Consider the following 24,057-nt stretch of genomic DNA (forward strand, 5'->3'; position numbering starts at 1 on the left):
CTAGCCCCCCATCTCACCTCACACCCTCCCTCCTCTCCCCCTAGCCCCCCATCTCACCTCACACCCTCCCTCCTCTCCCCCTAGACCCCCATCTCACCTCACACCCTCCCTCCTCTCCCCCTAGACCCCCATCTCACCTCACACCCTCCCTCCTCTCCCCCTAGTCCCCCCATCTCACCTCATACCATCCCTCCTCTCCCCCTAGTCCCCCATCTCACCTCACACCCTCCCTCCTCTCCTCATAGCCCCTTCTCACCTCACACCCTCCCTCCTCTCCTCATAGCCCCCATCTCACCTCACACCCTCCCTCCTCTCCTCCTAGTCCCCCCATCTCACCTCACACCCTCCCTCCTCTCCCCCTAGACCCCCATCTCACCTCACACCCTCCCTCCTCTCCCCCTAGACCCCCATCTCACCTCACACCCTCCCTCCTCTCCCCCTAGACCCCCATCTCACCTCACACCCTCCCTCCTCTCCCCCTAGACCCCCATCTCACCTCACACCCTCCCTCCTCTCCCCCTAGTCCCCCCATCTCACCTCACACCATCCCTCCTCTCCTCCTAGTCCCCCCTTCTCACCTCACTCCCTCCTTCCTCTCCTCCTAGTCCCCCCTTCTCACCTCACACCCTCCCTCCTCTCCTCCTAGTCCCCCGTTCTCACCTCACCACCCCTATCCCTCTCTCCCTTTCTCCTCATCAAAGGGGAGACCTCCCATGGATATCAACCCACCTTGGCATATCAAGCTGCCTTAAGACTAGGTTCTATTATTGAACGTAGACAAGGCAGCCCAGTTAGGGGAAAGAGAGCCAACAGCAGGCAATAGAGTCAGAGGCAGCCCCTGCTCCAGTTAGGGGTCTCACATGAAGACCAAGCTGCACGTCTGTTACATATGTGTATGGGGCCTCGGTCATCCCAGGCACACTCTTAGGTTGGTTGTTCAGTCTCTGTGAGCCCTTATGGGTCCAAGTTAGTTGATTCTGTAGATTTTCTTATACCGTCCTTGACCAATATGGCTCCTTCAATCCTTCCTCCCTCGCCTCCACGAGATTCCTCGGGTTCCACCGAATGTTTGGCTGTGGGTTTCTGTGTCCGTTTCCATAACCTACCAGACGAAGCCTCTCTGATGACAGTTATACTAGGTCCCTATCTGCTAGCACAGCAGACTACCATTAATAGTGTCAGAGGTGGGCTCTCTCATGACATGGCTCTCAAATTGGGCCAGTCATTGGCTGGCCATTCCCTCTATTTCTGCTCTATGTTTACACCCCTGCACATCTTGTAAGCAGAACAAGCTGTAGGTCGAACGTTTTGTAGGTGTGTTGGTGTCCCCATCCCTCCATTGGAAGTGATTCATTTACACAATGGAATACTACTCAGCTATTAAAAACAAGGACATCATGAAATTTGCAGGCCAATGGATAGAACTAGAAAATACCATCTTGAGTGAGGTAGCCCAGATACAGAAAAACACATGTGGTATGTACTTACTTATAAGTGGATATTAGCCATAAATTATAAGATCACCATACTACAATTCACAGACCCAAAGGAGCTAAGTAACAAGGAAGGAGAACCTAAGTGAGGATGCTTGAACATTACTGAGAAAGGAAAATACAATAGATATCAGAGGTTGATGGAGAGAGGGAACTGGGTGGGAGCGGAAGTGGAAGGGAAACAGGAGGGACCAAATGTAAAGAGGACCAAGGGAGAGAGAACTGGGTTTGGTATGGAGGCTACACCTGGGATGAACTAGAAACCTAGGGTCCTAACCCTAACCCTATTCTAGAGGCCCTGGGTTTGATCTCCAGCATTACACACACACACACACACAGAGAGAGAGAGAGAGAGAGAGAGAGAGACAGAGACAGAGACAGAGACAGAGACAGAGACAGAGACAGAGACAGAGACAGAGAGACATAGAGAGAGACAGAGACACAGAGAGACAGAGAGAGAGGCAGAGAGAGACAGAGACACAGAGACAGAGACAGAGTGAGAGGACAGGAACAGAGAGAAGATAGACTGCTAGACTTCACCATGACATGAGGTCACTATAAATTAGATGTGATGCTGAATTATGTTAGGTGCCTTTCTGTTTTAATTAATTAACTCATTTATTTATGTTGGGAGAACATGCCCGTGCCACAACTTGTAAGTCAGAGGACAACCTGATGAAATTGGCTCTTTCCATCCACCTTATGGTGCCAGGGATCAAACTCCGGGAGGAAAGGAGAAGGAGAATGCCAATGGCTATCGCTTGATTCTGAAAGGTCCCTACAGGCTCACAGTGATTGTGACAGGCTTTCTAGCCCGAGCTGGCCTCAAACTCACTATGTAGCTGAGGATAGCCTTCAGCTTCAGATAGGTGTGTACCACCTGATTTGTACTGTGCCAGGAACCCCATCAGGGCCTCCAGCAACCTAAGCCAGCTCTCTACTTTGGAGCTACAACTGCAGCCCAAGTCATCCAGTCTCCGTCCCTCATCTCCCAAGTGCTGAGATTACAAGTGTGTAGCAACAAACTTAATGTAGTTCTGAGGATCAACCCCAGGGTTTGGTGCAAACTAAAATTGACAGCCCCAGGCTAGTGGGTTTTTTTTTTTTTAAGATTTGTTTATTTATTTTATTAGTACATTGTTGCTGTCTTCAGACACACCAGAAGAGAGCATCAGATCTCACTACAGATGGTTGTGATCCACCATCTGGGTGCTGGGAATTGCAGGCTCTTCACCACTGAGCCATCTCTCCAGCCCCAGGCTGGTGTTTTGAATGGCATTCCCCAGCTGGTGGTATGATTTTGGTGGGAAAGTAGGGCCACAGAAATACAGAAAAACAAATGCTAGGTTCTCTCGCATATGTGGACTCTAACTTCACTTTTATATAAATGAGCACACGCACACACAGAGAGAGTTAAAAGTGAAATATTCCTTAAGATAACATCATTTCATTTACATCTAGAAGGTTCTCAGACCCCACACAAGATGCCACAAAGCCTGGTAGAGCTCTAATTGTTGTGAGGCCCAGTGTTGTGGAAATAAATTAGGTATTAAGTACAAAATCATTGGGCTGGAGAGATAGCTTGGTGGTTAAGAGCAACTGCTGCCCTTCCATAGGTTCTGAGTTCAGTTCCCAGCATCTGTATGGTGGCTCACAAATGTAGTCCTATGGGATTCAATGCCCTATCCTGGTGTGCAAATATACATGCAGGCAAAACACCCATGGACATAAAATACACTAAGTTAAAAATAAAAGCAAACATGTTGGTGTACAACAAGCTAACAGACACTTTGCTTTCCAGTTTAAATGTGGTAGGTGCAGATTTCAGAAGGCAGATGTCTCAGCAGCCAGTTAACTCTAGGTTCCCTGCTTTCCCATTCTCTGCTGTCCCAACAATGACCTGAATCTTGGCAATGTATAAAGAAATAGGTTTACATAGCTCACAGTTCTGGAGACCCAAGATGCCAGCATCATTCAGCTTCCAAGCACGGAAGGGAAGTGGCAAATAAGCCCACAGCTCTTTTGCCTGGTCTGAGGTAAAACAAGAAAAGGCAAACACCGTCTATGCAGGTTACCTGGGTCTTGCTGAAGCCCAGAGGCCAGAGGTCCTGGTACGGTTTGCTCTTCTAGGATGAGAATTTAAAGTCTGAGGTGCCCAAGAAGGGGTTGCAGCCTGGTATTCTGTGCAGAAAGTCTTTATAGAAGCAGTTGGTATAAATGGGGTCATCTTAGGGCAACATTCTGAAAAGCATTGCTTCCCATTAAAGAATATAACATGGCCAGTAAATCAGGTCTTTATCTCATCGAAAGAAAAGCAGATGTGTGCAGCACAGCAGGTTGTGTGGTAAAAGAAACAGGGGAGCTGAAGAGAAGCTCAGGGTAGAGTGGTTACTATGCAGGCAAGAGAAACAGATTTCAGATCTACAGAACCCACAGAAATGCCAGGTGGCCACGGCAGCCTGCTCTAATTCAGCAGTCTGGAGGTTAGACAGAGGATCAGGAAGTAAACTAGCCCAATTGACAAGCTCTGACTTTGAGTTCAGCAAGAGACGATGCCTCAGTACATAAAGGGAAGAATCAAAGATGACATTCAACATAAACATCTTTTTATTTTTAAGATTTATTTTATGTATATGAGTACACTGTATCTGTCTTCAGACACACCAGAAGAGGGCATTAGATCTCATTATAGATGGTTGTGAGCCACCAAGTGGTTGCTGGAAATTAAACTCAGGACCTCTGGAAGAGCAGTCAGTGCTCTTAACCACTGAGCCATCTCTCCAGCCCCTCAACATAAACGTCTATCTTCCACAAATGTACATGAGTGACTACACACACACACACACACACACAATTTAAAACAATAGTTTTTGTTTAATCTGGTGGTAGCAAACTCCTTTAATCCCAGCACTCGAGGCAGAAACCGGCAGATCTCTGAGTTCAAGACCAGACTGGGTTACAGAGCAAGTTTCAAGGAAGACAGGAAGAGGCCAGTTTGGGAGCCCCACAGAAAGCTTTCTATTCACTGCCAGCAGCAGGGCCCACAAAAAAGATGATGTAAAGCTCTTCCCTTGGTGAGGAACAGAGGATTTATTTCCTCAATGTCCAAACAAAAACATATTCTAGAGGCAATAGGAAAGACTTCTTCTCTTCCCTCTCCACTCTCTTGGTCAGGCAGATTTTAAGTGTTAGTTGAACCAGGTGATATAATCAGACTTAATGCCTCTGGTCTATGCTGACAGTCTACAGTCAGGGTGTGCTCTCGGTGTGATCCCAAGGTGACCAGCAGCTACAGGATCACTTAGAAACTTGTCAGAACCAACCATCTTTGCTGAGCATGGTGGCATACACCTGTAATCACAACACTCGAGGCCAAAGAGGAAAATCAGGAATTTGAAGCCAACTTGAGGCACATAGTGAATTCTATGCCAGCTTGAGCTACATAGCAAGATCTTGTCTCCAAAGACAGAGACAGAAATAGAGATAGAGAGGAAATCTTTTTATTGTTTTAACATGTGTCAGTGTTTTGACTGTAACAAATGCCCACAGAGGCTGGAAGAGGCCATCAGATTCATTGTGATTGGAGAGTTATGAACCACAGTGTAGCTGCTGAAAACTGAACCTCAAAGTTCTGCAAGAGCAGCAAGTAAGAAGCCTGCTTTGACCCCCCCCCCCCACCTGCCACATCAGAAACATATTCACTGTTGTTTGTGACAGAATCCTCCTGCCTCAGCCTCCTGGATGCTAGGATTATAGTCATGCACCAGAACCCTTTCAGGATTGCTGAGAGCTTTGAAAAGGCAGTTAGGTGTAAGCACTAACTGAAAACCCATCGGGTATGGGGAATCTGCAACCTTGAAGAGGGGGCCTTCAGGGGTGCATTGCAGGGCTGAAGGGATTATTGATCCACAGATTTCCCAAGATCCTCCACTAAATCCTTTCCAGTTCCTATTCTCTTCCAGCCTCCCTAAACCTCAGCTTCCTCCTAGAACTCTTGGCCCAAACTCAGATTTCCTCACTGACCTGAGGAATCTTCCTGCTTCACAGATCTTAATCTTCTATCCCTCAATCCGTCCCCAGTGCATCCCAACCTGTGTACTTCCCTGAACCTATAAAACAAACACCCCCTCCCTACCCCCTTCCTGCCCATCCCAGCCTAGTCTTAGGCCCTAGAAATCCACCCCCACTCCACCCATCCAGGCCTAACAAAGGTGACCTAAGTGATCCCACCGCCTTCAGGACAAGGCCTCCCTCCCAGTCGGCAGGAGCTCAGGCCTGCTCGCTGTCTGGCCCCACAAGCAGCAGCGGCTGAGTATTCTTGCCCTTGTCATGCCAGCACACGTCAAACATGGGGTACACTGGCCCAGGCAGACGCTCGTGGAAAGAAAAGAGCGGTGTAAGCGCGTCGGCGTTGCTTGCATCATAGAAAGCCAGGACGCCGTCTGAGAAGCTTAGGTAGAGGCCGATGCGCGCCGGGGGCCTCTCTGGGGTGCGCAGTGCCCGCGGCTCCTTGGCCTCTACATGTGCCTCCAGGATCTTGCCATCGCGCAAGCCGAGCAGCCACAGCCCCTGTGAGGGCACCGCGTGCAGGCGCCCACGGCGGGAAGCGTCAGCTGCCATTACACCCAGGGCCCAGCGCGGCTTGTCGCCCACCTCCACCTCCCAATAGTGCTCGCCCTGTGACAGCAGCTGCTTCGCCACCACCGCTACTGCCTTGTCGAACTGGCGCGCGTCTTCTCCCGCTGGCGGCACCTTCTGCTCCGAGCACTCCACTCGGCGACCAGAGGGGGACACCACCAGGCTCGGGTGCGCAGAGCTGGGGTCAAAAGTCAGTTCCTCCAACTCTGCCAAACAGACAATGAATGGTCAGGCTCGCTCTGTGGAGCCTTCCTTTTCTCAAGGGTCCTTTAGACTCCTCTCCCCGTCTCCACGTGCTCAGCGTTTGCTCAGCTGCACAGTGAAGCGTGGTGGGCAGGACTGGGAGACACCAAATGAGTGATATTTTCTGAGGCCCGCAAAAGGCCCAAGATCCAGAACAGGAGCCAGGAAGCCCAGTTCTGTCTGTCTTGATGTAGTCCCTGGGCCCTAAAAGTTTTCTCTTGAATAAACTAGAGTTCTTGTCATTCCCTGCACTGGACCAGAGGCAGTAAAGGCTGAACAGCTCTGTGTGTGTGTGTCTGTGTTGTGTGTGTGTCTGTGTGTGTGTGTGTCTGTGTGTGTGTGTCTGTGTGTCTGTGTGTGTGTGTCTGTGTCTGTGTGTGTGTCTGTGTGTGTGTGTGTGTGTCTGTGTGTGTGTGTCTGTGTGTGTGTCTGTGTCTCTGTGTGTGTGTCTGTGTGTGTGTCTGTGTCTGTCTGTGTCTCTGTGTGTGTGTCTGTGTGTGTGTCTGTGTGTGTATGTCTGTGTGTGTCTGTGTCTCTGTGTGTGTCTGTGTCTGTGTCTCTGTGTGTGTGTGTGTCTCTCTCTCTCTCTCTCTCTCTCTCTCTGTGTGTGTGTGTGTGTGTGTGTGTGTGTGTGTGTCTTGTTAGCTCTTGGGAGAGGAGACTGAATCCTTGACCCCCAGCCACAGGCTCCCAGAGGCAGTGTCAGATATAGTTTTGTCTCCAGGGTTCCAGGAACTCTACAGAACCTAAGCCCACGGCCAGCAAGACCATCATCTCAATGGTCAGAGTCAAGGACTAACACAGCTCAGCCCATGCCAGCCACAGCAGGACTGGGGTCAGCTGAGTGTTTTCCACAACCTTCACCCATTGTAAACAGGTCCTCAAAGGTCCTTCTCCAAGCGCAGGTTAGAGGGCTACAAGGAAGGACCCCAGAAGCAAAGAATATCTTCTTTCGTTGCTTTCTGAGGCAGGCTGGGAGGCCTTTCCTTTGTCTTGGGCCTCCCGCCAACCCCACAGTTTTACAAACCAAGAGCCACCCGCCCTCCTCAGTACCTGGCATCAGAGCCCGGAACATCTTCCTCCACACCTGGAACTTGAAGTCATCTGAGATGACAGGCAGCTGGATATCTAGCCTTGCAGGTGGTGGTGACTCTGACAGGATCTTCTGCAGCCTGGGGGTAGAGAGGTGATACTGAGGGGCAGGAAGAATTACTCTAGAGACTAGAGGACACAGGTTGGTGGAGAGGGATTTCGGGGCTTCCTTGCCTTAAACTCACTTGGGAATCAAGAAAACTCTGGAGATGGGTGAAGATGGTAGTGTACAGTATGAGTGTATGTTATGCCTTTAAATACAAATGCACCCTTTAAAATGCTTGAGCCAGGCACGGCGGAGCATGCCAATGACCCTACCGTGTAAGAGGCTAAGACAGGAAGAACACCAGTTCCAGGCCTGCCCACATGGTGCGTTTGAGGCCAGCCTGCACTTTGCAGGGTTATTTCCCCAGCCCCTGTCCACACTTCCAGCTCCAATGTCCTTTCTCTTGGGAGTCTCCTTCAGCAACCCCCACGCCCAAGCAGTCTTGAAATGATACCTGTGAGTACTCCACATCTGAGGCACTGTGGCACCAGTATATGAGGTTCTGGGGTAAGGACTTAAGCTGTTTTGTGTCCGTGTTCAACGCAAAGTACACAGAAATGGTTGTGAGAAATGACTGAAAAGCACACGGTGAACAGAGGGTATCCCCGAAAGACTAGGGCAAGCAAGTTCAGCGAGAGCCAAAAGCTCACCTGCTGGTCACCAGGCAGTATTTCTGGAGAAAGAGAAAAGGAGAACGGGGATGAAGCAGGAAGGAAGAATCTGGGGAATTCTAACACTAAGTGTGGGGTCAGAAAGATGAGAAAAGCCAAAAGAAACCCAAGACCCAATACCACCCTTGGAGATTAACTATCATGTGAACAGAGAAACGGGTGCCCTTCCCTATCCTGGAGACATATATCCACCTCTTAGAAAACTGTCCCATGAGACACACAAGCCTATAACATGACGTGAGTGGCTCCACAGACATTCTGAGCAGTTCAGAGTCCCAACTGACATGAAGTCCTAGCTTGTCCCTTTGCCCTTACACACTTCAGGGTCCCCATGTGACAATGGGGTGTGACCTCTAGAGCCCAAGCCATGGCCTAGAGGCAGGGAGGGAAGGTTCTCGGTGCTCACCATAAGAAATTCTGTCTGTGGCTTGTCAGCCACCTCCTCCAGCACCTTCTCCATCTGCCTCAGTTGCTCCAGGTACGAGTTCAGGCTTGACAGCTCCCGACGCAAGGCAACCCCAGCCTCACCCCGGACCCTTTCGGCTTCACGGTCCAAAGAACTTTCTAGGGCAGCCAGGAACATCCGCATCTTCCCCAGCTGCTCCCCAACAGCTCCTCGGAACTGACGCACTGTCTCCTGGGTGGGGATGAGAAGATTCTTACCTAGGGACCCTCAGCCTGGACCTACAGTCCCAGGGTTCTCCCACTCTCGGCCCCTCACCTCCACCTCCGCCAACTGATGCTCCAGCACCGTTACACTCTTCTCCTTCCGCATGCATGCTTCCTGCAGCTGTATCTTCTGTTGTGGAAGCTGTGTCTACAGGACAAAGTAAAGGGGATGGTAGCAATGCCACCCTCATGTCATCCACACTTTCCCCACAGCATTAGCTCCTTCTCCAGCCTTCCGCCTCAGCCCTACCCACTTACTCACCTCCAAGTCTGACCATGCTTCACCCTAGTACTTTTCCCTTTGGCCTTCTAGTTTTTTTTTTAATTTATTTAAAATTTTATTTATAGGAGCACACTGTAGCTGTCTTCATACACACCAGAAGAGGGCATCAGATCCCATTGCAGATGGTTGTGAGCTCAGGACCTCTGGAAGAGCAGTCAGTGCTAGTAAGGGCTAAACCCGATGTTCTATTTTTTTACTTCCCACCAACCTTAATTTCCCCAGCCTCAGCTGGAAGCAGTTAAACCCAGTATAGGCCCTTGCAAGGATTGCAAACACAAGATGACCAGCTGACTGCCGAGTATAGCATGTGGCACACACGGCAGGCTTCCAGAAATGAATGATAAATAAAAAAAGAAAGGAAGCTGGTCACAATAGTGCATGTCGGCAACCCCAACTCTCAGGAAGCTGAGGCAGGAGAATCACAAATTTGAGGTCAACCTGAGCTACATAATAATACTAATACTTTGTCTAAGAAGAAAAAGTAAAAAAGGCAGAGAGAGGAAGGAAAATGAAAGGGAGGAAGAAGCACAGGAGTGGGGAGGAGGGGGGAGGGAAAAGAGAAGAAGGGGAGGAGGAGGAAGAGGAAGGAAGGGGAGGAGAGGGAGTACAATCTTCCCCTCCTGGGTTTCGTCCCTTACTTAAAAATGCAGTCACAATCAGCCTGGCGCCCTAGCCAGCCCTTCCCATGTCTATGGGCTCTGAGGACAGAACATCTAATGTGCACACACACCCGCTGTGGATCAGCTGACCCTCTGTGAGCTGGCTAGGGATCCTGGAGGGCAAGCATGGGTGAGCTTCTTACTGTCCCTGCCTTGGTCACCCCTGCCTTCTTACCAACATTGCTCTCCTCAGCCTCCTCTTCCTCCTATGCAGAATGGGGGCAGTAACACCCCCATTTCAACAAGATGGCACCTCCTGCTCCCCTGGGAAAACTGAAGACACAAGGTGGTGTTTGCTGAGGAATACTGGCCCAGGGGAAACCACAGGGCTGAACCAAGGCCTCCTGGCTAGCTGCCAGATCAGCCTCTTCCTCTTCCTCCCTTGAAGCATTGCCATCTGTTGCCAGTGAAGCCAGCCTGTTTGCTCTGGGCGCTGTGGTCAGAGGCTCAGAAGTCTCAGGGCTGAGCCACGGCAAACAGGCAGAAGGTTTAGGGAGCCTGACTGGCCCAAGAAGTTCAAGCTTGAAGCTGGCTCCACTCTCGAGGGCTTTGGACACATCCTGGGAGATAAGGGGAACGTGGGCCACTGGATGCCATCAACCTCACCAACAAACCGGTGGTCTTCAAGGACTACAGTGCCAAACCCATAGCAACCATGCTGCAGGACATGGGTGTGCAGAGACACGCAACACAGCTCCAAAAGGCAGTGTGAGCCCCCCATACCCAGGAACTCGTCCACCTACCCTGAGTCTGGTAAGTGGGTTCCCGACCTAACCCTCTAGCCTGTCAAAGCTCCAGGCATCAAGTCAAGCTCCTGAGCTATTCCTGTTCCCATTCCCCCTCCAGCTCTTTTCTAGGGTCTCCTTCTCCAGACCTCCTAAGGCTTAAGGTTAAGCTGGAGCAGGTCCCGGATACTGGAGCGCCACCTCTGCCCCTTATGTTTCCAGAAGCCTGATACATCCTGGGCATGCCTTTAACTCTCTGTCTGCTAGTCTTACCAGATCCTCCACCAGGTAAACATACCAGTCTATTTCACGGGTTCTAGTCTCTCCACACAGATAAAAATGAACAAGGTTAGAGTTCAAGGGTTAGCAAAGAGGAGCTGGACTGGGTGGTCTCCCAGGCTCACAGCCAGGACTGAGCTGAACTGAGAAAGGCAGACGCAGGAAGGAGGGCTGTGAGGAGAGGCCCTGGAACGTAGGAGAGTGAAGGCTAGGTGCTGAGAAAGCAATGTCTGGGAGGCAGCAGAAGACAATGGCAACAACTTCGCTGGGCTGGAGGACCACTCCTTACCTCTCGACCCCACTCCCCGCCCCCTGCACTGTTGCTGGGTTTTTGTTCCCATAGCCTAATAAATACTTAATAACAGACATCCCTGGGCTAGGTGAGCACCTATCTGCTAGTATCGCCTGCACATGACTGGTGATACACATGATGATTTGTAGAAGTCTGTGTACTTGGTGCATATCCATTCGACGATAATTGGATTACTTTTTCCTGGTGTAACTTCAGGATAACACAATTGTGTTGTATTCTACTTTAAACTATAGTAATAGCTTAGGCTGGAATCTTGGGGCTGCCTACCCATGGTGAGCTTTGGCCAGGAGTGCCTCCCCCTTCCCACTGCTCTCGAAAACTTCAGGCTTGCACAAGTTTAGTAGTTTCAGGAATGAGTAGGCCTCTGCCATTCATCAGTGCACAGCTGAACAGCCAGCCGGTCTCTGGGATTCCTGGGCATGCCTTTAACTCTCTGTCTGCTAGTCTTACCAGATCCTCCACCAGGTAAACATACCAGTCTAGCACGCCCACCCAGTTCATCCAAGAGTGTGTGGGCCGATATGTGTACCAGTATGCCAGGCACACCCCAGTTTGGTAAGAGCCAGTTTTTCAGGCTTGCTGGAGACTGCCGCCAAGCAAGCCAGCTATTCTGCAGGCAGCTCCCAGCCGGGCTCCTGTGGGCGTTGCTCTGCAGGCGCGCTACTTGCGGCCGTAGGACCTCCTCTTCTGGCTGCTTAGCTCCGCCCACCCTCCGTAGCAACCTGGAGCCTATCCTCAGAAGCTCATAATGCAAGTCTTCCCAAGGTCAGACCCCTGCTCTATTCAGCAGTCCCACCCGGCCTTTACTCGGTCCCGCACCTTGAGGCGTGCGTGGGCTTCTGCGGCAGGCAGAAGACGGTGACCACGGTGCGAACCGAGCGAGGCACACACACCACACACAAGTGTGCGGTCCTGCTCGCAGTAGATGCTCAGTGGATCCAGGTGTTCCTCGCAGTGGCCTTGGGGCACTTGCGCCAAACCCTCCACAAGGCGTGCCAACTGGAGGTTAGTGCTTAGTGCCTGCGGCCTCGTAGGCGCCTGACAACAGGGACAGGCAACCGTGCCGTCGGCGGCAGGCTCCCCTGCCACACGGATCAGGCAGGCACGGCAGAAACTGTGGCCACACTCAGCGGTCACTGGCGCATCGAACAGCTGCAGGCACAGCGGGCAGGACAGTTCCTGGCGCAGAAGGCCGGGTGCACCCGACATGGTAGCCTGGGAAGAGGAGTCCTATCAGAGAGACCCAAAGGCAAGAATTCCAGCTCAATCCTACACTGGATCTGTGGCCCGGCAGCCAGAGCTCCATCCTGTAACTACCTCAAGTTCCATCTGCTTATGGCCAAATGGTAACGAGGATGTGGCGTCGTCCCAGAGAGTGTATGTCACCATTCTCAGCCCAGATAAAAGTAAATGTGACCCAACTGGGCATTTATCAACCCTAGTTTCTAAACACTACCCAGTTCCACCCACTCTTTGCTCCTGATTTAGCCCAGGCGTCAGCCTGTGACCTAGGTCTGGGCCTTCACTCCTCTGAAGTTATCTAGAATCCCCTCCCCAACTGACCTCCCACTGACCTCCCTCTAGAATATCCAGACCTTTCCTCCCCCCCATATCTCCAGGCCCACAGGACTCACAGGTCTGGTGAGAGAACTTAGGCCTAAAAAGATTCCCAGGAGGTCCAGTCAGGGACAGGCAGAGAAGCAGGGTGAGCGGAGTTATGTCCAGAGACAAGCAAGAAGCAAGCAGCAGGCTCAATGCAAGGGCAGGAATTCAGGACCAGATGACAGTGGGTGGATGTAACAGGTGACAAGCACAGAGTGGACAGACCCTCCCAGATAGTTCAACGGCCCAAGAACTATATTTAGCTGTCCCATCCACTCCCTCCCACCACTTTCTGGAAACTGTTCTAAATGTGGAGTGTGAGTAGTCAGCAGACAGACTTTCATGTCTAGGCCACCTGGCCTGGTCTGGCCCGGATCTTTCCTTAGAATCAGTGGGGAAACAGGGATGCCGTTTCCACCTGCACTTCCACTCTGGCTTCCTTCCTCCCTATTCATTTCCCACGCTGGCAGTGCTAACCCCACCTGTGGGAAGGTGGGGCCTCCTTCCTCCATAACTAAGGGGAGGGTATTTTTCCCCGTTTTCTAGCATAGGCCCTGGAACAAAGTACCCCCTCCCCCAAGTGCTTGGGGAATGAATGATAGTTAAATGAATGAACTGAAACCAGAGTCTACAGCTCAGAACTGGAGCTTGCCCCCTGGGAGCACCAGGCTTTCTTATATGCTTATCTTTCAATTGTCAATATAAATTTTAGTCAGTATAGAAATCAAAGTCTTCCTTATGACCTACAATTTATACCCATCTGGCCCCACTCATTGCTCTGGCCTGTACCTCACCTGTTCCCCCTGGTCCCTCAAGGACTTTGTCCTTGCCACCCTTCTATCTAGAACATTCTTGCAGTCCCAGATACTACATAGCTCTTTGCCTTCTCTCCTCAGACCTCTTCTCAAAGCCAAGCTTCCTGTGGTGCTTTTTTAAAGTCCTAATCTTCTTCTTAAACCCTGACTGTCAGTGCTGCTCAGTAACAAGATAAATACACAATATCCCCTCACATCTTTAAATTCTAAGTACGAAGCTGGAGATCTGGCTAAAAGAGCACACTGTCTACTCCTCCAGAGGACCTGGGGTCTGTTCCCAGCACCCACATAGCCGCTCACAACCATCTATAACTCCAGTTCCAGGCAACCTGATACCCTCTTCTGACCTCTGTAGAGGTCACATAAGTGGCACACAAACACATGCATACACCCATACACATAAAATAACTTTAAACCACTTTTAAAAAACAATTACAGCAAGAGGCTGGAGTGGAGTGACTTATGCCTGAGAAGCTGAGGAAAGAGGATCAAGAGTACAAAGCCAGCCTTAGCTACATGAGAACCTGGGAAGCCGGTGGAGGAGGGAGAATATACAAGAGAGTGCTGTTGGGGGAGGTTGCACACTTAATCCCAGCACTCAGGAGGCAGAAGCAGGCAGGTGTCTGAGTTCAAGGCCAGCCTGGTCTATAGAGTATGTTTCAGGACGGCCAGAGCTACACAGTAAAACCTCAGTCCTGAAAAACAAAATTGTGTGTGTGTGTGTGTGTGTGTGTGTGTGTGTGTGTGTGTGGTGTGTAAAGCCAGCTCTGGGAGTCACCTGTAATCCTGCAGACAGGAAGGCTACAAGCTCATGGACATCAGGATGCTGTGTATAAATAAGCAAATGAAGTAAGGCTATTTGGGGAGTTTTGTTTTGTTTTTTAGTTTTCAGTTTTGGTTCCTTCTAGTTGTTGTTGTGTTTAGCTTGGTCTTTGAGAGAATGTATCCTGCAACCCAAGCTGGCCTCAAACTCCCTCTATACAAGAAACTTGCTTTGAACTCCTGATCCTCCTGCCTTCACTACCTAAGTGCTAGGTTCACATGTGTGTGCTACCATGGCCAGACTTAAAGCAAGTATGTCCCTCTTATGGATACACAGGGAGGAAATTGCTCACCCATGTGACATACAATAGCTCTCTGCTGGAGAGATGGCTCAAAGGTTAAGAGCACTTGTTGCTCTTGCAGTGGGGCCAAGTTTGGTTCCCAGCCCCCACACATGGCTCCCAGCCATCCTTGACTGCAGTCTCACGTGATCTAACACACTTTACAGACCTCTGAAGACAGGCATACACATGAGACACATACATAGACTCAGGTAAAACATCCATACACATAAGCTAGAATAGACAAATCTAAAAATAGGAAAAGAATAGCCCTCTGGGTCCTCAATTCCAGCATGACACGCAAAACAGAAAGAACAACAATCTTGCCAAGAAAGCAGGGAGGCACAACATGGAGTCTGTCTCAGTCAGGGTTTCTATTCCTGCACAAACATCATGACCAAGAAGCAAGTTGGGGAGGAAAGGGTTTATTCAGCTTATACTCCCACATCGCTGTTCATCACTGAAGGAAGTCAGGACTGGAACTCAAGCAGGTCAGGAAGCAGGAGCTGATGCAGAGGCCATGGAGGGATGTTACTTACTTGCTTCCCCTGGCTTGCTCAGCCTGCTTTCTTATAGAACCCAGGTCTACCAGCCCAGGGATGGCATCACCCACAATGGACTGGGCCCTTCCCCCTTGATCACTAGTTGAGAAAATGCCTTACAGTGGATTTCATGGAGGCATTTCCTCAACTGAGGCTCCTTTCTCTGTGATAACTCCAGCTCGTGTCGAGTTGACACAAAACCAGCCGGTACAGACACAGAGAGATGGGTCAGCAGTTAGAGCACGAGCTTTCATAAGGGTCCAAACTCAATTCCTGGCACCCACATCCAATGGCTCACAACTACCAACAACTCTGTCCCCTGCTTTCTTTTGGCCTCTATGGGCACCTGCAGCATATGCACACACGTGCTAGTGCTCATGTGCACACACAGAGAGGGAGAGAGAGGGAGGGAGAGGGAGGGAGAGAGAGAAAAAGAGGGAGGGGGAGGGAGGGAGAGAGGGTATCTTTTAAGGAGGAAAGGTACTACACCCAATATGCTCCCTATCTGCCGCATACATTGTGTCCTTATCTGTTCACAAAGAACTTTGTCACTCAGAACATACTAGGAACTGCAGGCATCTTAAACATTTATTAAGTGGGGGTTTCCAATGTTTATGTGCTACCCACACTCTATGTAAAGCTGCAATGCTGTGTGTGAGATACGAAATCCGCTGAAAGGAATTCAGGAATTGATTTTGTGAAGTCCCATGACCATAGCCTATGCAAAGAACTGATTTCTAGGGCAGGGAGAGGGGGAAAGTCAAATAAATAAAATCTATTAAAATATTCAAGCCAAAGGAAAAAAATCTCACTTCATATTTTTGTATTTGTGTCTATATACAATTTATGTGATAAATGAAACAAAGTTTCCCACAAGTCATGTACTTTCAGCAGATATGATATGTATAACTTTAAACTTTCTTAGGTTTACTTTATATATAATATACGAGTGATATAGAGTGAAGTGTGTGTGTTTTGTCTGCATGATGCATGGTACCATGTGCGTGCTTGGTACTCACAGAGGTCAGAAAGCATCAGGTCTTCTGGAACAGAAGTTACAGATGGCTGGTGCTGGGAACTGAACTAGGGTCCTTTGCAAGAGCAGGCAGTGTCCTAGCTCCACAGCTCCTCTGTAATTACAACAAGATGGTATTTCTCTCATCTGTTCGCCCAAGCCCAATCTATGTGGCATTTCACTGAAACCAAAATGAGTTCTCTGAGTTCCTGTAACCCTTCTTTCAATGGACTGAGCCAGTAATTGATGCAATTGCGCAGATCATAGTTGTTCCTTAGGGATGCAAGTTCAATTCTGTTAAGGTAATTTTTATATATAATTTGTTTTCCTTTTTGTGGTACCACATGAAGATCAGGGTCTTAAACATGCTAGAATCTCAATATGCAGCCAGGAATATCCCGAACTTAGGATCCTCTGTCTCTACATTGCATATACTAGTATTATGACAATGACTGCTTTGTCCTTTTTTTAAAAAAGATTTATTTCATGTATCTGAGTACACTGTCACTGTCTTCAGACACACCAGACGAGGGTATCAGATCCCATTACAGATGGTTGTGAGTCACCGTGTGGTTGCTGGGATTTGAACTCAGGACCTCTGGAAGAGCAGCCAGTGCTCTTAACCGCTGAGCCATCTCTCCAGCCCTGCTTTGTCTTTTTTAAAGATATCAGTATATGCTGCCAAGGCTGGCTTTGAACTTATAACTGTCAATAACTTTTACTACAGATGAGCCCCAAATGATGGTCTCATGTCTCCCCGAACTCCCTCATCTCTGCTTCTTCATTCTGATAAAGTTCTCACCGTCATATACAGCATATCTGACTTGGTTGCTTTATTGTCTTCTGCTAGAATATAAATGTTGTCCATGCTTGTCTCTGGCTTAAAATAAAGTGCAAGGCACTCTGATGATCAACTGTTTCCAAAAGGGAGCAGACACAGAAACTAACTCTTCTTCATTTGTCCTCTCACATTCAATCAGTTTTGCTCAGCCTTCAACTGGCTTTACTCATTCCTCCCTCAATGGTTCTTACCCAGATTCTTTACATTCTCAGTCTTCTCTTTGGAGGCTCTTTGTCTCAGTCTTAAGTGTTGGTATTTCAAGCTTGCTGTAATCCTGCTTCTTTAAAGCTAGTGTTCTCTCTCAGAAACTTCTTTTTCTCCTACTGTTCATTAGCTCTAAGTCTCCACCTACTTCAATGATGTTGGACTGATCAGAGTTGGCCTGATGTTTGTAACAGGAAGGGTGTGGAGCAAATGTATATTTGGAACCGGTTGCTGAAGCCACAAGCAGTTTCATTTAAGTTCAAAAACTAAGGTCTAAAAAAGTTTTATCTCATCTAGAATTTCCATCATTGTCAAATTGAGACTACAGATTCTAGATTTGATCCATCCATTCACAGCCAAAAGTAACAAAGACACACTAGGTCTCTTATTTGACCCATAAAAAAGGCATTGTCTTAAGTAGGCTACAGTACGAGACAGAACAAGAAGCCGAGTCCAAGGAGGAGGGAACCAGTGTTGCTGTTCCTGAGGTCAAACTCCTCCAAAGGCCCTGGGGCTCAGAGAAGAGCTCTCAATGTATATCTAGGGAAAGTCTCCCAACAGCCAGAATGATAAGTCCCATGAATGGCTCATACCTGTGACCCTAGCTCCCCTCAGGAAGCCGAGGCAGGAAAACACCCACAAGTTTGAGGCTAGCCTGGACTAGAAATTGAGTAGTGGCACCCTTAATTCCAGCACTTGGGAGGCAGAGGTAGGTGGATCTTTGTGAACTTGAAGCCAACTTGGTCTACATGAGTTTCTGGATAGCCAGAGGCACATAAGGCTACATGTACATGCTACTATGAGGAATAAAGAGGATAGCATGCCCAATGAACAGGGACAGGAGTCAAGAGTTTAGGAAGTGCTATCTGCCACTACTGCACTCAAAGTCTGACTCCACCATCTCACTGTATACTCTTGCACAAGTCAGTTAGCCTGGTTTTCTCCCATTCTCTCCCAGGAAACCGAAGAGTCCAGGGAATGTTTGTTTCTCCTACTCTTCATTATCTCTAAAATGGGAATTACATGTTGTAATAGATACTAGATTATTATGAAGATTCAGCTACTTAGTCCTTTGGACTTGAGGATGGGCTCTCATATGTGTTTACCTAAGAAAGATATACCTAGGTCCAGGTTAGTCCTACCTGGCCTTATTAACTTCTCCATCTGCCCACTGAGGATTAAGGTGTGAGCCATGCATCTGACAAGCACACAGAACATGTTCAGCAAACACTAGGTACTAATAGTATTACAATTCTTTCAACTAATTTCTCCAGTGAACCCTCCCAGCAACCTTGTGAGATCACTAACATCCCAGCCCACAGGCTGGAAAACTATGTTAGATTCTATGTGCCAGCACTTTATAGCCTCTAACTTTTTTGGGTCATGAAACAGACCCCACTATCCCTGCCTATGCCTTAGGGAACAAAAGAGACACAGAGGAAGCTGAGTAATTTGCCCAGTGTTCTGGAAATATTAGAAATATGTATTCTTGCAACGCATAGTAACACATCCCTTTAATCTCAGCATTTGGGGGGCAAGCAGTCTACAGAGCTATCGCCAAGACAGAGAAACTGTCTATCAAAAAACAAATCAAAACCAAACAAGCAAAACTGTAGCCTTTCTGACTCCAGAAGAAACAATATGGTTCACTCAATCACTCAGTTATTTTAGGGGCTAAGGGATCATACACTCAGGAAGCATCTCACTTTACCAACCACTCTGGCTTTGGTCCAGCAGGGCAGGGGTAAGCCAGAGCTGAACCCTAGAGGTTCTTTTCTGTAAGAGTTAAGCATCTCTCTAAGCATATTATCTAGAAATAAAAGAGAGTATTTGACTTCCCCCAAAAAATCTAAAACCCATATATTTATCTCCCAGGTAGAAACTACCTTAGCAATCTCTAGGAATCAGCAGACTTTTTCTCTGCCTCCTTGGAGACAGTGGGCAAGACACTGACTTTCTCAGAGTACTGATTGACATTGGATCCAGACCAAGGGGTGTGACTTCCTTGATTCAGAAAGAGACAGAGGGTCTGGGAATTAAGTGTGGCTGGGACTAACATCCCTTTGTTCCTGCTTTCCCTGTATTCCATATCTTCTGAATATGCTTTGTAAGTTCTAAGGCATTTGAAGCGCTCTGCAAACACAGGGAAGTTAATTTCATCATTACCACAACAGCCACTTTCCTAGTGGCATTTCAGAGAAGTTAAAGAAGGTATTGACTTCCTGTATACATAATCACTCCAAGAAATAGGCATTTTTTAGGGTAGAAAAGTGAGACTTCTGGTGGGATGTTAGGTGGTATCTAGGGAGCCATAGGTGACACAGGGATGGAGTTCCCATCTGTGTTTTACCATTTACTAGCAGTGACTTCTGAAAATGTGTTCCCCACTGTAGACTGGGAAAAAAAATACATAATACCTTTTGAGGTTGCTGGGCTGCCAGGCACTACCATATTTGCAGCTTCTTTGGACTGCTGTCTTACTATTAGCTTTTATTTTTCAATCTTACTAGTTTCTAGGCATTTTTATAAGCACTTAGAACACACAATCTCATTTAATTTCCTTCTGTGACAGCAAGGGTAACATTTCTCCAGTCCATGTTTCTTGCCTCGCTGTGACATCATATCAAATTGCTAACACTTCCTGAAATCCCTGATAAACATCCAAGTCAGGCATCTCCATGTCTTAGTCTGAATATATGAGTTGTGTGTAACTGGTCAGATGTCATCTGATCCAACTTGATCCCCTCTCACCATCAGAAAAGTGAGTGTGGGACTGGAGAGATGACTCAGCGGTTAAGAGCACTGACTATTCTTCCAGAGGTGCTGAGTTCAAATCCCAGCAACCACATGATGGCTCACAACCATCTGAAATGGGATCTGATGCCCTCTTCTAGTGTGTCTGAAGACAGCTACAGTGTACTTACATATAAAATAAATAAATAAATAAATCTTTTTTAAAAAGTGAGTGTGAAGATCCCATTGTTCTTCAGAGGCAACACACACACATACACACACACACACACACACACACACACACACACACACACCTTCATGCCATTTTTTGTAGCCTCCAAGTTTTAAAAGCAAAGGCCATCTTGTCCAAACAAAGGCTCAATATATATATATATATATATATATATATATATATATATATATATATATATATATATATACATACATACATACATACATATAGCTAGAAGCTATGCAACATAATGCCGTAGCACACAGCTGCAATCCTAGCACTTGGGAGAAGAAAAGTTATCTTCAACCACAAAAATGAAAAACAAACTTGAGGAGGATTCTAGCCTCAAGATTTGAAATTACTTAGAAAAGATGACATTTGACTCTGGAGTAGGAAAGGGACGACATCCTTTGTGTAGGTTATAATGATGTATTCCTTTGGCCATAATGATCTGGAAATTGTAGAAGGACCAATGAGCAGCCATAAGCCAAGGAACACTGGCTATTTCACCACAATTGCTGCTGGGATACCATGCCACAAGTATGGAGACACCCTGTCACCCTGCAAGCTTAATCCACAATTTTAAAGTGTCAAGGGGTAGAACCCTGACAGTCCTGGTGGCAGACGCCTTGATCTAAACACTTGTGATACAGAGACTTGTGGATCTCTGAGTTCCAGGCCAGCCTGGTCTGCAGAGTTTAGGACAGCCAGGGCTACATAATGGCATTCTGTCTGGAGGAGGGAGGCACCTTAAGCCAGATGTGGTAAAATACACCTGCTATTCCAATTCCAGCCAGTCAGGGGGTGAGGAAAAAGGACCAGGAGTTCAAGACTAGCCTAGGTTACACAACAAGACCTTATCTAAAGTAAATAAATAGGCAAATTACTATTAGGTGGTGATTAGGTAGAGTGCCTTTGGCACAATGCCCAGCATTGTAACAATCTCCCCAAGCATCCCCCCCCCCCAAATAACCACAAGAGCTACAGACAAGTAGCTATGTTAGATAGCAGTAAAATGATCTAGATGAGTAGATTGAGGATTCTTTTTTTTTTAAAGATTTATTTATTTATTATATACGAGTACACTGTAGCTGTCTTCAGGCACACCAGAAGAGGGTATCAGGTCTCATTACAGATGGTTGTGAGCCACCATGTGGTTGCTGGGATTTGAACTCAGGACCTCTGGAAGATCAGTCAGTGCTCTTAACCACTGAGCCATCTCTCCAGCCCCCTAGACTGATGATTCTTAAGACTGGTCTCTCAGAAAAAGTAACATTTAACCTGAGGAAGAGCATGAAAGATTTGTAAAAGCCAGTGTGGCTGAAGCTTGAAGATAAGGGTAAACTAGTAGTGTGGTATAAAAGAAGACTGAATAGATCAAAACTGGGATGGACTAGTAGACCCTTACCAGCCATGTTTAAAGCAGGTTAGGAATTCTGGGTTATAAAACAGGCTCCAAGGTCATCCCAACCAGCCCAGAAGTAAGGGGTAGCTAGCTGTCCATTCTAGTCTTTCTACATTTCACTGTTTTATCTAATTGTGGTTGTCGCCACACTACAAAATATTTAATTACTAGGGCACTTGGTAAGGTTTCAAGAAGACTTAGCCCTTCCAACCCAACTAACTCATCATGACCCCAGGTCCCCATCTTCCAGCAGATGTGAGGCCGAGAGACAGAGTGACCAAAACGTTCAATGTGGCTGAAACTAAGATAAAGACATAAAGTAGTCACACTCTTTTGCACTTCATTTCGTTCAAGTCTTTGGAATTCAGGGGGCTTAATGTTCTAGCTGTTAAAACTCTAATATCCAATGGCATGTGAGAGGATCCTAAGATCTGGGGAAACAAGATTTGGGGGGGGGGGGTCTAGATTTCCAAGATTCTAAGCTTCTATGCTAAGAAACTCAACAGAAACAGCAACAGCTGGCTTACACGAAAGCTCTATTGAGCCTCTCAGCATCTCTGGACCTGCCAGAGTAACACCTTAGCCCCACCCTCTGCCCCACCCCACTTCCTCTGCCTACTGAACTCCACCTTCTTCTGCAGCCTATCCAAAATGCCAAGTCTGAAAGTCTTAAGAGCAGAAACCAAAACTAGCTTGCTGGGGGAAGGAGAGCTGTAAGTGGAAGAGGGCGGAGGAGGCACGCCCATCAGCCTAAGCAGCTGACTTCCTGGTCTTGGCGGGTTGGCAGCAGGCAGGCTGCAGCAGGCAAGCAGCAAGAGTAAAAGGTGACCACGGCTGCCCACCTGAGCCATGGGGCGGGCACGAGATGCCATCCTGGACGCTCTTGAAAACTTGACAGCGGATGAACTCAAAAAATTCAAGATGAAGCTGCTGTCAGTACCACTGCGCGAAGGCTATGGGCGCATCCCACGGGGGGCCCTGCTGCCGATGGACGCCATAGACCTCACTGACAAACTTGTCAGCTACTATCTGGAGACATATGGCTTGGAGCTCACAATGACTGTGCTCAGAGACATGAGCATGCAGGAGCTGGCTGAACAGCTGCAAAAGATTATGGAAGGTGAGTGTGTCCTCTTGTTCGTTTACCCTCAACTTCCTGCACACCACCAGAGGCTTGCCTTTTAGGCGCTCAACTTTCTGTTCCTCCTACTACCCTCCCCAACCCCCACCCCCCCCCAAAAAAAATCTTCCCTTTGTAGCCTTGAACTTAGCACTCTGGGTGGAGTAGGAAACTACTCCGAAAGACTGTTAAGGGGAAAGAACCACCTGGCATTTCTTTGCAGAGTCTGGAACTGTGGAAGCTGCAACCAGTGCCCCTGCTCAGAGTACAGCCAGAACAGGTGAGGCCTCCCCACCCTACCACACCCTTGCATGGCCTATCTATTGTGCCAAGGCGGGAAGGGAGTCAGACTGGACTAATAACCCTCCCTCCACTTTGCCTATGTAGACATGATGGGTGTTTTTCCTTGATTCTCCAGCCCTCATTATAATTTTGAAGCCGTGTTAAACTTTGTTATCACTTCTACCCTCAGAACATTTTGTGGACCAGCACAGGCAAGCGCTCATTGCCAGGGTCACAGAAGTTGATGGTGTGCTGGATGCTCTGTATGGCAGTGTGCTGACTGAAGGACAGTACCAGGCAGTTCGTGCAGAGACCACCAATCAAAACAAGATGAGGAAGCTCTTTAGCTTTGCTCCAGCCTGGAACCTGACCTGCAAGAACTTGCTCCTCAAGGCCTTGAGGGAAACGCAACCCTACTTGGTGACAGACCTGGAACAGAGTTGAGGTATCTTTTCCAGCTGCATATCTAGCTCCTGACTTTATATACTCAATTTTTGAAAAAAAAACAATTTGTACTTGTGTTTTCTTGACTCTCTCGGAATTTGCTGAGCTAAACTATATTGCCAAAGGCCACATGGGCTAAGGGGTATGGCTCAGTGACAGACCACTACCTAACATGCACAGATCAGTCTCCAACATCAACATTTCAGACTCAGGTTCTGGCTTCTCTGTCCTAGTGCAAAAGGCTTCTCAAATTATTCCTGGTTCTCCATTTGGGAGCTTTCCCCATATTACACCAAAACACTTTATCTTTGAGTACACACGTAACATTACCTATCCAGGTCAAAGTTTAAAGTGAGAGGGGATGGGAGCCAGGTAATGGTGGTGTACACCTTTAATCCCAGCACTCAGGAGGCAGAGACTGCCAAGTGTACACAAAGAAACCATCTCCATTAAAAAAAAAAATTGGCTTAGAAGGGCATCTAGAAACAAACCAGTCCATAGAACGTTGGGGTATGGGACCCCTACCTGCCTAGACAAAGCTGGCCTCTAACTTGAGTGCTGAGATTAAAGCCGTGCATCTCCATGCTCAGCCCAAGTTTTTTTTTTTT

At 48.0% G+C, this 24,057-nt stretch overlaps 2 protein-coding genes across 3 annotated transcripts; one reads left to right on the plus strand and one right to left on the minus strand.

Annotated features, from left to right (window-relative positions):
- Positions 1-2,670: 2,670 nt before the first annotated feature.
- TRIM72 (tripartite motif containing 72) lies at positions 2,671-12,904 on the minus strand. Of its 2 annotated transcripts, none has more exons than XM_080912590.1 (7): positions 12,746-12,904; positions 11,931-12,326; positions 8,905-9,000; positions 8,590-8,820; positions 8,163-8,185; positions 7,428-7,546; positions 2,671-6,337 (listed from the first exon to the last, which is right to left on the minus strand). In XM_080912590.1, exons 2-7 carry the CDS (start codon positions 12,318-12,320, stop codon positions 5,763-5,765), a joined length of 1,434 nt encoding a protein of 477 aa, XP_080768716.1. In that variant the 5' UTR covers positions 12,321-12,326; positions 12,746-12,904; the 3' UTR covers positions 2,671-5,762. The 2 variants fall into 2 exon arrangements, with proteins under 2 accessions (XP_080768716.1, XP_080768717.1); XM_080912591.1 differs by having other exon boundaries at positions 11,931-12,341; positions 12,746-12,903.
- Positions 12,905-22,452: 9,548 nt separating this feature from the next.
- On the plus strand, positions 22,453-23,449 carry LOC308417819 (apoptosis-associated speck-like protein containing a CARD; the record flags this gene model as incomplete). The annotated part of the gene is made up of 3 exons (XM_080913110.1): positions 22,453-22,723; positions 22,947-23,003; positions 23,196-23,449. The coding sequence occupies 3 exons, from the start codon at positions 22,453-22,455 to the stop codon at positions 23,447-23,449; spliced, it is 582 nt and encodes a 193-aa protein (XP_080769236.1).
- Positions 23,450-24,057: the final 608 nt, after the last annotated feature.

This window comes from Micromys minutus (assembly GCF_963924665.1).
Source record: "Micromys minutus genome assembly, chromosome: 2".
In the NCBI taxonomy this organism is placed as follows: domain Eukaryota; kingdom Metazoa; phylum Chordata; class Mammalia; order Rodentia; family Muridae; genus Micromys; species Micromys minutus.

What these genes read in the sequence shown, in the direction of transcription:
- TRIM72 (XM_080912590.1), bottom strand. Translation starts at nt 12,320, where the DNA reads ATGTCGGGTGCACCCGGCCTTCTGCGCCAGGAACTGTCCTGCCCGCTG. An exon ending in CACAGACAGAATTTCTTATG is followed by an intron (nt 8,186 to 8,589) that starts GTGAGCACCGAG and finishes CTCTTTCTCCAG; the next exon opens with AAATACTGCCTGGTGACCAG. An exon ending in TACTGCCTGGTGACCAGCAG is followed by an intron (nt 7,547 to 8,162) that starts GTGAGCTTTTGG and finishes CTCTACCCCCAG; the next exon opens with GCTGCAGAAGATCCTGTCAG.